Source organism: Amphiura filiformis, chromosome 3 (assembly GCF_039555335.1).
Source record: "Amphiura filiformis chromosome 3, Afil_fr2py, whole genome shotgun sequence".
In the NCBI taxonomy this organism is placed as follows: Eukaryota; Metazoa; Echinodermata; class Ophiuroidea; order Amphilepidida; family Amphiuridae; genus Amphiura; species Amphiura filiformis.
The window spans coordinates 30,524,597-30,541,278 of record NC_092630.1 but is presented as its reverse complement, the minus strand read 5'-3'; the positions used below and the strand labels follow the sequence as shown (position 1 = coordinate 30,541,278).

The 16,682-nt window shown below is 36.4% G+C and overlaps 1 protein-coding gene across 1 annotated transcript in view; it reads left to right on the top strand.

Annotated features, from left to right (window-relative positions):
* Positions 1–16,682, top strand: part of LOC140148344 (leucine-rich repeat serine/threonine-protein kinase 2-like) — a 169,604-nt gene that overhangs the window by 101,846 nt on the left and 51,076 nt on the right. The window contains exons 28-40 of the mRNA XM_072170267.1: positions 1,432–1,649; positions 2,416–2,526; positions 3,025–3,161; positions 5,681–5,832; positions 6,537–6,657; positions 7,162–7,273; positions 9,374–9,448; positions 10,443–10,553; positions 11,764–11,859; positions 12,801–12,946; positions 13,715–13,835; positions 14,936–15,065; positions 16,102–16,261. Of these exons, the coding sequence (XP_072026368.1) occupies positions 1,432–1,649; positions 2,416–2,526; positions 3,025–3,161; positions 5,681–5,832; positions 6,537–6,657; positions 7,162–7,273; positions 9,374–9,448; positions 10,443–10,553; positions 11,764–11,859; positions 12,801–12,946; positions 13,715–13,835; positions 14,936–15,065; positions 16,102–16,261 (1,690 nt within the window). The remainder of the gene's footprint in view (positions 1–1,431; positions 1,650–2,415; positions 2,527–3,024; positions 3,162–5,680; positions 5,833–6,536; positions 6,658–7,161; positions 7,274–9,373; positions 9,449–10,442; positions 10,554–11,763; positions 11,860–12,800; positions 12,947–13,714; positions 13,836–14,935; positions 15,066–16,101; positions 16,262–16,682) is intronic.

Below are 16,682 nucleotides of genomic sequence, written 5' to 3'. Positions count from 1 at the left end.
GTTACTTTCTTTTGCACTGTAGTGTGGTAAGCATAATAAGTACCTGGGTTTTGCGACCACATCTTGAGACAAATTATCAGACTCAATTTTGCTTGGACACATCACAAAATATTATTTTTGCTCAGTTCATGCTTGTAGATTAAAATATGAACTGGTCACGCTTGTGTTAAATAGTTGTGTAGATTGTTTTTGGTTAGGCCTATCTGTTACAAATGCAGTTGTAGTAATGGCAAAGTATGATCTGATTCATTTAGAAATTGAATGGGCATTTTACATAGCAAATATCGTTATGAATTTGGCAGCCGAATCTGGATTTGGCTTTTGGTAATTTCATGGTATGCATGCATTGATTTTGAATTAGAGAACAAAGGATCAATGCTTTACATAATATAGGGTAGCATATTAATATTTCAACAGCGATCAGATGATAACAGCATAATAAGTAATCAAAAGAGGGCGGCATGCAGGGTTAGCTAATGGTGCATCGCAGTACGGTTGACGCTGATAACCTTTAAAAAATTGATATGCTGCCCAATATAGGTAAAGCATTAATACCTTGTTCTCTAATTAAAAAAATAATGCACACGTAACATGGATTTACCAAAAGCCGAATCCAAATTTGGCTGTCTGTCTGCCGAATTCATAATGATATGATAAGCAAATTATGCACATGTCATTGGAAACTAACACTTAAATAGGGGTATGGGCTCTTGTAAACATCAAAATTTGCCTGCTCAATTTCTAGATGGAGTGTATGATATGCCTACCCAATGTAAAGTCAATGTATGTGAGCAAGTGCTGATATTGCTTCTAACCTGAAAAATGTATTTAGTATAGCTACATTTGCACAACTATCAAGTGTAGATGTGAAATACCGTAAAGATTGGCCTAATGGTGCTATGGGTTCACTTGACATAAGTGTGCTTTTAGGCACAACCTAAAAGTGCCCTCCCATAAATTTCCCACCAGCAAATAAGGGCACGGAACCTTAATGCTTGTTTGGATTTCAGAGGAGAGAGATCTCTATTTGCACATGAAATTCACCCCAAGGCAAACTAGCCTAAGTGCGCCAGTAGGCGAATCTTTACGTATGTGTATTGTGGGTTTTTTAGTTTGTTCAAAGTTTTCTGAACGTTGAATGTATTATTATTTTGTACAAACTCAAAGAGCAATAGGGGTCTATAGACTGACTTCATGCAAGGAATATGCAAACTACCTAAGTAGTTCAAAAATAATACACAACAGCATTTGGCCATTCTATATATTCAATACTATTGCCCTTATATTAAGGTATTATAAAATATCAATATGAATTAGAGAAACCAAAATATGTTCGACCAATTGCATGTGGTTTGAAAATAATAGTTTGCAAATGACAAAATCTGTAATGTTATCTTCTCACTAAATTTTTATTTTTTTGTCACTAATCAGGCTCTCCAAGTCGAAGAAATGTAGTGAGTTCGTCACCACACATACCACACATGAGATATCGCCAGCACATACGTCTATTAGACTTGTCAAATAACTACCTGGTCGATATCAAATCTCTTAGTAAGGCTGAAGGACGTCTGCTCAGCAAATTTGTCCGCATCGAGAAATTAGATCTTAGCAACAACAAACTGGTTAGCTTTCAAAGTCGCTTGGCACAGGTGAGTTCACAAAATGTCAAATGGGCCAATTTTATGCAGACTTGCTTAAATTGAATCCAAATTATAATGGTTTCAGGGCTTATTATACATTTAGGTCAGTATAATAATTTGAAGCTGGTCTTCCTTTCTCTTTCTTTGTCACTTTCTACCTTCCTTTCATTATTTCGTTTGTTTTAATTTTTTCATTTGTATTTCTTATAATCATTTTCTATCTCGTTTCTCTTTTTTTACGGTAGTGAAAAGAATAGGAAGAGAGGTAGGAGGGGGAGGGGAACTTAAGCTCCCCGTTCCAATATTTTTTTCAAACACCCTGGAAATTTGAACTGAAGTACTCACTATCTGAAGTTGCAGTGGTCTAAGACTTTGACTCATAATGTCGTGGTAGCCTGAAGTCATGGGTTCTAATCCCTGTGGTGTTACTGTGTTGTGCGTTTAAGCAAGGCTCTTCACCCCTATTCAGTATTCAAATGGGTACCAGCTTTATTCAATTCCAGTAAGATAACAGACTTGCTGTGGAGATGAAGTGATCCCCCCACCTCTGTCCCAATCATTTCGAAAGGGTTATGGACAGGGACAAGCGATTTGCGCGAAACTTTTTTTGCGCGCAATTGGCTATTTTTTTTCCTATGGGCAGGGATACATGATTTGTACTGAAAAATTCCGCGCAATTTGCTATTTTTTTCCGCGCAAATCGCCTGTCCCTGGTTATGGGCACTCCAGTCTGTGAACACAGGTTCATTCCCTTGTTGTTTGTTTTATTCTATAGGCGATGCCAGAACTACAGCATCTAGATCTGAAGCATAACTTCCTGAAAAAGGCACCATTTAAAGTATTCAGTAACAGTAAACTCACTGTGTTGGACTTATCATACAATCAGGTAATGTATGCATGCTGTATTTATATATCATTGTTCGTTCTTTGCAGTTTTATTTTTACGTCAGATTGTATGACCCTGAATTGTTCTGTAAAAAAACAAAAAATAAAAATGGCTTGTGCAATGATATTTGGCATTATTTGAATTACACTATTTCATATCTATATGATAATCATTCATCTATTCCATTTAAAATCCACACTACCCCTGTGGAAATTTTTTGAAATATATTCCACAGGGGGAGTATGAATTTTAAATGGAATGAACACATTAGGCAGCTCCATTTGAAACTCACCCTCCCTCAGTGGAAGATTCAAGTTGAATCTTTCTCAGAGGGTGTATGAAATTCAAATGAAACTGCCTAATGTGTTCATTCTGTTTAAAAATCATACTCCTCCTGTGGAAGATATTTCAAAATCTTTCACAGGGGTAGTATGGATTTGAAATGGAATAGCCCAATTTGTTTCCTTCATGTTTTCTTTTGTGTGCAAATCAATAAAGATAAGTGAAATTAAGAACATACCAGACGACACATCATATTTGCTGACAGAACTCAACTTATCCCACAATGCAATAGAGGAATTCCCAACGTGGCTGTCAGCGTATGCTCCAGCTCTCGCAAAACTCTACATGGCAGGGTAAGACATTCATTTACTTGGTCTAGCCAGGTGCCTCTACCAGGGGTGTCCCATTTTGTTGGTCAGCCAGGGGGTCAAACACTCAGTCGAGAGAATGGATAGAAACTGAAGGAGTGGAGTATTTAATTTTAGAGAATAAAGGAGGAAATTGTGTGAAGCTGGTATCAAGAGTGTGGCCAATACTGGTTTGGTCAAAGTAGGATTCAAGTAAAGAATATAACAGACTATTCCATTTATAATTTCCACTACCCCTGGCGACGATTTTGGAAATATCTCCTACAGAGGGAGTATGAATTTCAAATGGAATTAAGACATTAGCAGCTCCATTTGAAACTCGCTCTCCCTCCGGGGAAGATTCAGGTTGGATCTTTCTCAGAGGGTGTATGAAATTCAAATGGGGCTGTCTAATGTGCTCATTCCATTTGAAATTCGTACTTCCCCTGTGGCAGATATTTCCAAAATCTTCCACAGAGGTAGTGTGGATTCTAAACGGAACAGCCCAATCGGGCTATTCCAGTTGAAATCCATATATCCCCTATGGAAGACATGAACTTGATCTTCTACACAGGGAGTGTGAATTTCAAATGGGGTCAGCTTTACCTGAATGGGTGACTATGTATGAAATCTATACACCCACTTCATTTGAGATTATGGTCATGCCTTCCATAGGGGGTGTATGGATTTCAATTGGAATAGCCCATTCAGGTAAATGTAGAGAAAGACAGGTGGTGGTCGCTGTGCATTCTCTAAATTCTGTAAATTTTCATCGTCAACAGTGTAATTGAATGGGATTACTTTGAAATTTTAAAACGCTTGAATTATCACAAACAAGTAGGCCTATGTTAATAAATAATATAAATACAAGCTAAAACCGTTGGGGTTCGATCCCACAAAACTAACCGAGTATATTGAAAATGCCATACGGCCGGGCGGTTTCACAAGTTGCCGGCTCTATCATGCCACTCGCCGCCTGGAGAAAGAAAAACATTCAGAGCTTGATGTGTGACTTGACCCTGTGTCCTCAAGGTCAGCTGTCCTGATTGAAAACCTGTGTGCCAGACACCTCTCTGTCAGTACACTGGAGGAATATGCACCCAGGGTTTACAATAAGGTATACAGGGATGTAGCTACAGCGGGCGGTGGCGGGCGGCAGCACCCGGCACTCAGATTTAGAGCCCACCACTGATAAACAATTTAAGCTCTAACACCCAGCACTCAAGTGCCAAAAATTGCAAAATCACAAAGAATTTGGCCAAATTTATGCAATTTTCAATAAAATTGTCAATTTCACGAAAAATTCCCTCAATTACCACCCGGCACTAAAACTGCGCTTTATTCTGTGAATATACTGTTCTAAAAAAATCAAGAAGCTGCGTACCAGGTTCTAAAGTTGCACCAAATTTGCAATCATGATTTTATTCTTTCCAAAGTGCTTTACATGTAGTCATTATAATTAATTTAAAGCAGTGTGGCACACTGTTTAAGGTCTTTGCCTTTGGTGCCAGAGGTCCCGGGTTCAAATCTCAGCAGGATCAAAAATAAATCGAAAATCATGTGTGCTCACCAGTCACACCGTGGCTCATCTGGAAAAGGCGGGGTAGATGACCCGTGATAAAATGACCTTGGTTCTGATCAGGGTAATGCCCCCTATTGTTGGCTACACTTTACTGTCATGTAAATATGCCCGACCAGCTATCTATAGCGATCCTTTTCACCAGGTTATTTGTGCCTAGTTTTAGTTTCATCAGCGTTATCTCCTAGATTTCAGCTGTTAAGGGATCTGAATGAGCGTTTCGACAGTATTTTTGTGGGACATGAGAGCACATCAGACATATCGAATTGCATTGAATACGAAGAATGTCTTTCTGATATCAAATAATTTTCATTTTTGAAATTCACGATATAATACAAATTTTATGACAAATTATTAAAGTTTGATATTTTTCACATTTTTGATATATAACAGTCCTCGAAGTAAATTTTATAAATCTAATGATATATTCTTAGTGTATGTAGCTGGGAGGAAAAGCCGACGATCAATTGAACATTTTGACCTTTCATATTGAAGATATGGATTTTTTCCCCAAAAGACCTAATTTTTTTGGGTGTTTTGGGAAAAAAATCCATATCTTCAATACGAAAGGTCAAAATTTTCAATTGATCGTCGGCTTTTCATCCCACCTACATACACTTTCAGTACATATTATCAGATTTATAAAGTTTACTGAATATGTTAAATATCAAAAATATCAATTTTTAATCATTTGCCATAAAATGTGTATTACATTGCAATTTCAAAAATCAAAATTATTTGATATCAGAAGGACATTCTTCAGATTCAGAATGCAATTCGATATGTCTGATGTGCTCTAATGTCCCAAAATAAATACTGTCCAAACGTTCATACCCCAGCCCTTAATGTCTAGATATGTTTGACATTAAAAAAAAAAGCATTAATTTCTTTTTGATGCATTTGAATCAACTTATACTAACTGCCAATTATGTGATCTTATTTACAGTAATAAATTGAAGGAGTTACCAAACCAAGTGTTGGGCTTGAAGAGGCTAAATCTCCTGGATCTATCCCACAATTCATTGCCATCAATTCCAGCCTCATTTCTGAAAGAGTGTCCTGCACTTGAATCCCTGAATCTATCACACAATGAACTTAGTAAGTGAAATGAGAATAAATTGCTTTAGATTTGTCAGTTTGTTTGTGCCTTTTTGTCTGTATCACAGGCATAGCCCCGTGGCTAAAGAGATACTTCAAACATTCAAAGTCTCGGCATCACCCGATAATGACGGCCGACCATTCCATGAAATGTGGTAGGCAAAACTGCTACGTATGTACCACATATTTGTATGGTCTTTCGCATAGACACACAACGATCTATCACGTATATGCGAAGTCACGCACACTGGCATGATTGTTACACACGTCATAATCGAACGATCGACCCTCATGAATATGCACAAATTCACCGCATGCAATGCACAGGGACTTTGACTGCTGTATTAGTCTATGCATAGTCCATCACAGCCATCTGGCTGAATTACAGCAATTAAAACACAATAACATCAAATATAGACTCAAGGAATACATAGAAAAAATACAAATTGCTACGAAGCTAAAATGCCATTAAAATTACATCAAAATACAACAAAATATAGTAGTTATGCTCAATTCCCAGGCACTTTGATGAGAATCAGAATTCAGTTGTCAAAATGGCCTCCTTTGGACTGATTGGATCAGATCATGTGACATTTGTACCAAACTGATATATTCCTGTAATGCTTGGTTAATTTCAGTCCTTTGACATGATGGATCAGACATTTGTACCAAACTTATGTATTGCTATGTTTGATTAATTTCAGTGAACCTACCAGATGGCATGAACGATGGACTGATTCACTTAGCGTCAGTGAAGCTATCGCATAATGGTCTGGCTCAACCAGAACCTCTGTATATACCAAAATTATTGCTCCAGTTACCATGGTAAGGAATTATGCTGTGGCATGTGACATGTAGGCCTATAAATGGGGGAAAAGTGGAAATGGCCCTCACACTTTTGATAGCCCCCATCCCCCAACTTGTGGTATCCTGAAACAATGTTGTATTTTACCTATTTGGAAATACTTTACTGAATGTAATATGCTTATTATGTAATTTTTGGATAAAGAGAAGATCTAAATGTAATATTACTAACCAAAACAAAATTTTTTAACCCCATGAGCACTACTGGCTGAATTATCAGCCTTTAAAGAACTATTTTGATTGGTTGAAAAGAGGGCTATATCATGTATTGAGCCAATCAGAGATGTGGTAAGAATAGTCAGTAGGGCTGAACAAGATGAAGCTTAAAATTGCTTAGAGATCTATGAGCTCATTTTTGATTGGTTACTCAGATGATTAGATCATGTCTTTACCCAATCAGGGGCACTGTAAGAAAGGTAATAGTGCCCATGGGGTTCATTTTGTTTGCTCATTTTGTTCTGACAGGTTGCGTAGTTTGGATCTCTGTAACAACGGGTTGACAGGACTACCCCCTCCTACGCAGTGGAACAGTCAAGGGTTGAAAGAGGTTCTTGTGAGTCACAACAAAATCAGAAAGGTTAGTAGAGTTGCCAATTACATAATTTGGTAGGCCAATTAGAGTGAATTTAGAAAATTTCTGCCATGATGGTGATATTTTCTGACCTGTCCAATATGTTAGAGACATCATCAGTCGGCTGCGGAGCAGGCGACTACAAGCTTTCTCCAGCTATTGCGATCTTGGGCAAGCGAAACAATATTGTTTGGCTGCAGCATCCCTTCAGTATCTCCCAGGAGGTGCTGGACATACTGTAAGTACAGTGTGCACGGCCATCCAGGTTTCTTCTTCCCGTGTGGTGGAATATAAAGAGCATATTCAAGACGCAGTATATGGCCGAGAAATTTGAGTTGATAAATCTTGACTCTGGCAACCAGTGGAGTGTGTTGGTCAGATTGTAGATAGTTTCATCTGGAATCCGATCCACACGTTTGACAGGGGTCGCGCTAACCTGCGTTTCTGCGCGTACAGCGCATATTTTGAAGTTTGAGCGCATATATTCATTTTTGCATACCAGTTCAGGGGTTTTCATGCGCGCAGAAAAATGAAAGTGAAAGAAAATAAAAGCTTCGATCTCCAATATTTACGGCCCGTCCAGAAATTATGTAACATAAAATGCAATGTAACATAAATGTTCAAGTGAAGTCGCCGTAGCATTGTAACATAAATTAAAAATAGAAATAAAATACACACCGCCGACATATTTACACAGATTGCGATATTGTCTAGAATCACTGCTGATGAGTTATTGCAGTACTGAATGATGACACGTACGTGAGTTGGTAATTTCTAATTCTAGGGATCGGAAAGAAATGCTTGGCAGGTGGTGTGTAGAGATATGTCATCGGTGAAATCTGACGCTTAATGATATCGGCCGTAGAAGAAAAAAAAATGACAAAAATTTGCCCTTGAATTATGTTTTATAGTCAAAATACTCCAGGAATTCAGTAAATATCATGATATTTGACCTAAACTTGAACTCATTTGCAATGAAATGTCATTTTTATTGAGTAAAGCATAGCTTCCATGTGCTTGCAATGGTGTTGAATTCTGCACTTTGCCGACATGGCGAAGTTGAACTGCGTTTTATAGAATTCGCCGAACTTTTATGGCATAAAAGCAACACTTTTATTAAAGTACACTGCTTGGGAACTTTCTTAAAAAGTGCGATAGTTGGTTAATAGCGAGAATCGCGGCATGAAAAGCGTGAGATTGTGTTTTTGCGGGCCTTGCTTAACTATGGTACAGGTAACACATCATTTTATTGTAACCAAAATCACAAAATCTGATACTGATATATTAAAACGGTACATTCAATACTTGACAGATTAGAGAACCCCTCATTTTAGGATTTGAGCGCATATTTTTAACACTTTCAGGGGGGTTCAGGGGTTCTGAGAACCCCTGGTTTTAAAACCTAGTGCTACCCCTGACGTTTGATGTTTAACATGACTCTGTAGCAATATGTTGCAAAGGCATTGATCTTGTTTTCCATTAGAGACAAATTGTGTGATTTATTGACATGACACAGCAAAATGTGCCACTTGTAGGCCCACAGAAAAAACAATGATTATGAAAAACATTGGGAGCCTTTTCAATGATTTATCTTGTGATTCAGAAACTTTATATTATTCATAGGTAAGGTTGATCAAAAAATCATGTATTGTAAACATATGTGACATGATCAAGGGGAATGAGTCACATGTCGACCCTGGTCGAAAATGAGTTTTACATTTGTTTCTAAAGAGGACATATAGAGCTTTCAGAAACTGAAAACCCTGTGTTGATACAAATTTTCTTTGCAAAGTTACGTTAAATTATCAATCGCTGAAAACAATAGAAAACATAAGAATTTTAACACTTTCTTTGCCAATATCTCAAAATGAATGTTAGCGACATCCGACTCATTTCCCTTGATTGTGTCACATATATGAAAGATCATAATGACTTCTTGGAGCACAGAAGGGCTAACTGCCTTTGTTAACCATGGCAGTTGACCCTAATGTGCATCAAGCAGCCTATGCAGTTGACCTTTTGTGCTCCCAAGTTGTTATAAACAAACAATAACGTCATGCATATTTTCTCACCAAAGATGTTTTTTCCCTCCTTTCAATTGCACAGTTGCAGTTGAGTGGTAACATTCGGCCATGGCAGAAGCTGGAAAGACTCTCAGTAAGCTACAATAAACTGACACAGGTACAGTGATTTTTGTTATTAAGAAAAGTGAAGATTAAAGTTGAAGGCAAGGAACGTAACCTTGCGATGTCAATTCTGAGATGAAATACTGGGTCATATCTTTGAGCTTATTATTGCTTGCAAGCAGTGGCATAGATTTCTTTTTGACATGGGGGGGGGGGAATAGGGTTGGAAAAAATTCTTGAAATATATTAAAGCCAGCACCTTTTGACGACAGAAAAGGTTCTGGTACCAATGTGCTATTTGATCAAGATTAAGTGATAAAGTGATTTAAGTGATAAAGTGATTTTTTTTTTATTATCTTGTATGTAACGTTCTGTTTTATTTGCAAGTAAATAAAAGCTTGTAAGAGCAAGAAATACAACAAAAAAAAAAGATTAAGTGATAAAAAGTGAAATATAGCCTTTATCCAACAGGCCTAAATTTAATAAGCATAATTTTCTCAAAATGGCCGAAATGAGGCAGTATTACAGTGACCCCTCGGTATATGCAAATCTGAAAATCTGGGGTGATTGGAACTTATATGGGATGATTGGAACTTATAATTGAAGACCAAATTTAAAAAGACTATATAGTTTGCGTATGACGTCCTATCAACCAAACCAAAAATGCCTTACTGACTGCACAGGACAGCAACCAATCACGCAGCGCCTTTGCCCTGACATCAGACGCAAACTGGTCTTTTTAATTTGGTCTTCAATTACTATAATCAGCTCGTAATAGGCGACATTTATTCGGTTTCTTTAACTGTGTGTGTGTCAATAAAGACCCAACTTATGCCTGTGTAAGTTCACAAAAGGATATATCAGTCATGCAATATGCAAAGTGCCATTTCCATGGGGGCTGCTACCAGCCGTGTGTACGCTATTTCTATATCAATCCATAATGTTATGAGTCCTGTCTACATCGAGCTGATCATAATATAGAATGTTATTTGCATGTGATTGTATTCACATGTTATCATACGTACATGTACATATTCTCTATTTCTTAGATTCCTAGAGAGTTGGGTCAGTTGACTGCATTGACATCACTAGACATCAGCAACAACAAAGGTATCACTACTATCCCAGATGAAATCGGCAAACTGGGCCGATTGTGGGAGGTAAGTAATATGCATTTATACAGTATACACACCCCCCTACACCCCCCTGCACACCCCACTCACCCTCCCTGCATTACAAATACTTCCGAGGTCCTAAAAAATGAAGACATTTTACAAGTCCAAATGTACTTGGTGTGTTGTCATGCCATGTGCTCAAAAAGTCAACAATTCTGAACAAATGTTAAAACGGTTAATGCTGGAGGATGTAAGCTATATATACCTCATTTTTTGTTGTTTAAGGAGGTTTACGTAGCGAGGACACATGTTTAGGTCCTCGTTAAGCACAAGGTCCTTGGTGTGTTGTTATGTGGGAGTCCTCAGAAGTAATGCAACGCAGACACACACAGATATATTTGCCATTTTGAGGACTCTGACGTTTAAAATGTGTGTCCCAAGAGATGTTGAATTTTGATTATGCAAAATGACACAATGCAGAGATGAAAATAAAATGTGAATTTACCGAATCTGTACTGCGCCAATAAAGTATCCTTACACTTGGAAAAATATTCACAATTTCCAAACTGAACAATAAATTTGTTTTTTTAACAGATGCACTATCTAATTCTGCATATGACACCACATTGAATCCAATGTGACTTCAAGAAGCAAAGTTACAAGCATTTGATTAGACGAAGGTCCAGTTTTAAAAGTGACAAACTGGCCTATATTCAAAACTCCACAGACTAGACATCTGGTTTGAGAGTGGTGAATGGCTAATTTATGTGTTTGGCTTTAATTTAAAACAAAAGGAACAAAAGAAAACTGAAACAAAAGAATTGACAAATAAAATGAAAGTTTTGAAAAGTACAGAGAAGTAAAAACTGAAATAAAAACTGCATAACACTTCATTGAAGAAACTGTGTTGTCTCTTTGTTACGCTTGTTGGAATCTTTTTGCACTTTGTATAGGCCAGTTTGTCACTTTTAAAACTGGACCTTCGCCTATTCAATTGCTTGTAACTTTACTTCTTGAGGTCACATTGGATTCAATGTGGTGTCATAATGTGCAGGATTAGATAGTGCATCTATTAAAAAAATAAATATCCCCCAATATTGTTCAATTTTGAAATTGTGATTATCTTTCCAAGTGTAAGGATACTTTATTGGCACAGTATTTACGCATGTGTGTGTCATTCTTCAAACAACTATGAAATTGTGAGTTTACCATTTTAATCGGTATATTTGGTAATTGTATCTCATTGTATGTTCAGTTCCCTCTAGAGGGCTTGAAGCTTGATCTGGATCCTGCCATTCTGAGAGGAAGAACAAAAGACATTGTTGGCTTCCTGAACCAAAAACTCAAAAAGGTAAGACTCTCTAATGAAAAATGTTGTAGCTACAAAGAAGTATTTTTATTGCAAGTGAATGTATTGTCTACAAAATCTTTTTTCTGCAAATTTGAAGTGGTCATGGCTTGTCTGTGCTAAAAAAAATTGAAGATCCATTTTGACAAAGAAAAATTATAAAAAGAACAAAAGAAAGAAAGCAGGTAGCAAAACAACAAACAAAAAGCTATGAATATGCAAATCAGGCTTAGTTGCCCAGTTCTGTCAAAAGATTTGAAGCAATTTATCATTATTAATCTCTTATTTCTTTAGTATATTTGCCTATTTTACAGACTAAATTTGATGTATGGGTTATTTATATTTGCGAATATTCTCAATCATCCAGGTAGATAAACATAATAAAATAATATTATATCTGTTCATCTGGACTTACTATTTTTGATAGCGACAGTTTTGAGACATGATACTGTTGCTATCAAAAATAGTCCAGATGAACAGATTTAATATTCATTTTATTATGTGCTATTTAAGGGATCTGGAATGAGCGTTTTTAGCGTTTCGACCATATTTTTTGTGGGACATGAGAGCACATCAGACATATCGAATTTCATTCTGAATATGAAGAATGTCTTTCTGATATCAAATAATTTTCATTTTTTGAAATTCACGATATAATACAAATTTTATGACAAATGATTAAAATTTGATATTTTTCAAATTTTTGATATATAACAGTCCTCGAATTAAATTTTATAAATCTAATGATATATTCTTAAAGTGTATGTAGCTGGGAGGAAAAGCCAGATTTCAAAAACAGTTTTACCAACATCTGAGTCATTTACCCCGGACTGTATCACATATGATGTATAGTTAAACATTTTTCTCGGCCATACAATTTTAACTTGATTACATCATTATAAGTAGTATAATAGTGAATTATGCATGACTTGTTTTGCCCATAGGCTGTACCATACTACAGAATGAAGCTGATGTTTGTTGGGTACGGAGGCAGAGGCAAATCAACTCTATTAGCCAGGCTAAAGAGACAGAAAATGAGCAAGAGACTATCTAATGTAGCCACAGCAGGAGTCAAAGTCAATGAGTGGAAGTAAGTCATACAATAAAGAACAAATGTGGAATGTGGTAAAAGTGGGTGGGAAAGTATTAGCCTGGACTAAAAGCCTTAATGTACGATTTCCGTCAAATTTTTATTTTGTTATTCTTTACTCAAAATGTTGAAATAATATTAGTAATAACTGCCGGGAAGGGTTGCTGTCCATTTTAAGTTGAAATAACAAGGTAAATTGAAAGAAACCCCACTGGTTATTTTGGCCATTTAACATGCAGTTCTGCGGGAGGACTTATCATAATTTTTTTAATTATGATAATATGTTGAACTTTGCTCTGTTGACCTACAAAGACAACAAATTTGGCCGATTCCATTTAGGTTCAAGTTGGGACATGTGTAAACATTACAAATATGTTAAAAAATCAGTTTTGAAAAAAAATTAACCAATTTCATATTGTAAGATCGTACATTATGGCTTTAATAATAGGGTGATATAGGATCGTGAGACTAAATCACAGAGAAGGTGATTTGAAAGTGTTTTACTTTGAAACATTAGAAATGATTGAAAACTAGGCAACCGTGTCAAATGATGAGGATAGGTAGGGGTGGTCTTACTAAGCTGAAGAGAGTATGTGGAGAGTTCTGGTAAATTACAAAATTGAATTTAATTACTGTGAACATAAAAAACACACTAAATAGATTCATCAGGATCGTTCATAAAGGTCACTGATAAGTGAGAACCTTTACTTATCAGTGGATGAAAAACACAATTTAATTAACTTCTGGTATTGTTTTTTTTTATGCCAGAATACCTGTCCGTGTGGGACGGAAAGCTGTTGACTTCTGCCTCAGTACATGGGACTTTGCTGGACAAGAAGAGTTCTATAGCACACATCCGTGCTTTCTCACTGGAAGATCGCTATTTATAGTAAGTCAGAACTAAGATTTAATGGCATGCAGACTTCCGATCCCAGCCTGGATATCTATCGATACCTTTTCTTTATATGCTCAGAGCAGTCTGTTATGTCCAGCCAATCTGTATGTTATTTCCAATCTATTCTATGATTCTATTAAATTGCATAGCTAATTCTTTTAAATAAAGATTGTGTCATTGGTGACAAAATTCAGATATACAGGGGTGTGATTCTCAGGATTTTTCCTGATTTATATTTTTAATGCCGAAATTTACGCAATTGTATTAATTATCAACTCGTTTGGGATATTTTATCCCAATTTTATGCTGTTTTACAGGATTTTTTACTACTTTCAGGATATTTCACAAGCTTTGAATAACACCCCTGGATGTAGTATTTGATCCATTACGTTTTGTTACCTGGAGAGATTTAATCATGTCTCTCCTACTTTTTCAACCAAATCAATGGTAATAACTCTTGTAGTGAGGGATCAACATTTAACCACAAATTTCCTCAGGCAAAACTCACTTCCTGGGAACCAAATACCACACAAGGTCATGTTTATGTAACTCATTTGTGTTATATACTGCCTCTAGCTATAATGACATCTCTGTGATCTGGTCAGCTCAGGAGGAAATTCATTTTTGATCAATTCTCTCCAGGTAGTGAAACATAATGCCATAATCCCGGGCCATAATCCTTAAAGGTGAACTGGTTCATAATCCTTAAATATGACCTGGGTTTGGATATAACTTTCGATGATAATGTCAAGTCATCATTGTTAATGAGTTTGTTTGGCCGAGAATACTTTCCATGTTGAAAATGTGCAGACATGAGGCATGTTATCTGGCTATGTAGGAACTGCCCATACCATTATCTTTGATTAACAGAGCACATTTCTGAGTATATTTTTTTACATTGTTCCATTTAAGTGATTTTTTCTGGTTTCAAGCTCTTTTTAATACATAAGTACTGATCTCATATGAGGTCCATCATACTGTTAAGTATAGAGTATAAAGGGCTGGAAACAGCCAGCATTTTGGTAAAATGTATGTTGGTGGGGTGTTGCCAATAGAAATATGCTAAATGTCTTTTGCTTTGCCTTTTTTCCCAGGTGGTGTTTGACATCAGTAGAGGACCAGATGAGGTCCAAACATTACGTCCATGGATGCTAACCATTCAAGCACTGGCTCCAAACTGCCCGGTCATAGTGGTAGGAACTCATATGGACAAAGTACCAAAAGGTAGACACGTGTGTGCATGTACCCATAATTAAATGCAAGATTATTTTAGGGGGAGCTTGGTGTACCCCCTATATAATTGGTCTGTGGGGCACATATAGCTTATTCGCAAGTTTTTGAAAGAGTGCTGTAATAATGATAATGATAATAATAATTGAAACTTTGTATAGCATCTTAAATCATATAGAGACCTCAGGGTGCTTCACAAATTACAAATTAAACATTAAATGTACATTGCAAACAAGTTTAAATATGCTATGAGAAATAAGAAATGCAATATCAATGGCTTAAAATATCAACAAACTCATGCAGAAAATAAATGATCGTAACATGTTTTACCCCTGAGGATTTCAGGTGTGGAAAAAAGAGTGTGACAGGCTTTGAAAACCTTTTCCCTAATATGTGACATGGTCAAGGGGAATGAGTCAGATGTCGCTAGTATTGTTTTTGAAACAGTGTTCAGATTCTTTTGTTTTATATTGTTTTCAGCCATTGATAAATTGCTCATAACTCGGTAACCAGATGTCCGATTTTGATGAGGTTTGCATCAAAATGTAACATTTGTAAACTGCCAGAAAATGATGTAAAAAAACTCCTGATTGAAAATTGTCGACATGTGACTCATTCCCCTTGATCATGTCACATATTTGTTAGCATTTCTAAGCTATTGATACCTTTGCCATTTTGTGCATCCCTTGTCTTGAAAATCTAGATGAATGACTTGACATTGCTAATAGAAGTCATTGTCAATTTGTGATCAAAAAGAAATAAACAATTTTATGAAATCTTAATAAAATAAGCGAGCTATGTTTTGTTTAAGAGAGTGAAAATGCTCAAATTTCTTACAATTGCAAATACAATTGTACAATGAATTTAGAGGTACCCGGTATTAAAAAATCTGCAATATAAATGATATATGATTGTTGTTTCATTTTTGTATATATTTAAACAAAAAACACATATCTTAAAAGATACAGAAATATTCTCAACATGAATCAAGTCTCATTCTTACATAATAATTTTGTTCCTTCATTTTCAGATTGTGCTAAAGACTTTGTTGAAGACATGTGGATTCGTGTGCGAAGTCTATGTAACTCACCAGGTTTTCCAGAGGTCAAAGGTTACATGGACCTGTGTTGTACATCAGAGAATGATGGGATTGAAAAGCTTCGCAAGCTGATCACCGAGGCCATTGAAAGGTAGGAGTTTGATCTGTTGATATTGGTAAAAAAGCTACCTATACTCTGATCAGCTCGTAATAGACAGAACTCGTAACATCGGGGATTGATATAGAACACACACAGCTTGGCTCAGTACATACCCGAACTGCGCTTTGCGTATTGTGTGCCTGATGTGCGCTTAAATGAGTCACGCAGTAACAAAAACTGAATAATTATCACCTATTACGAGCTGATCCATACTTGTCAGCTGTTCTTTACTGTTGGGTGCACAATAGTAATAAATTTCCCTATACTTTGTGTACAAAATGGCCTCTATTCAAATGGCTCTACCTACCTTACGAAGCGACTCAATTTTTCAAAGTGATGTTTTCCTGACTGACAAACAAACAAGCAAGTACACAAACTAAATTAAATATATTGGTGACCATTGAATTTTCGA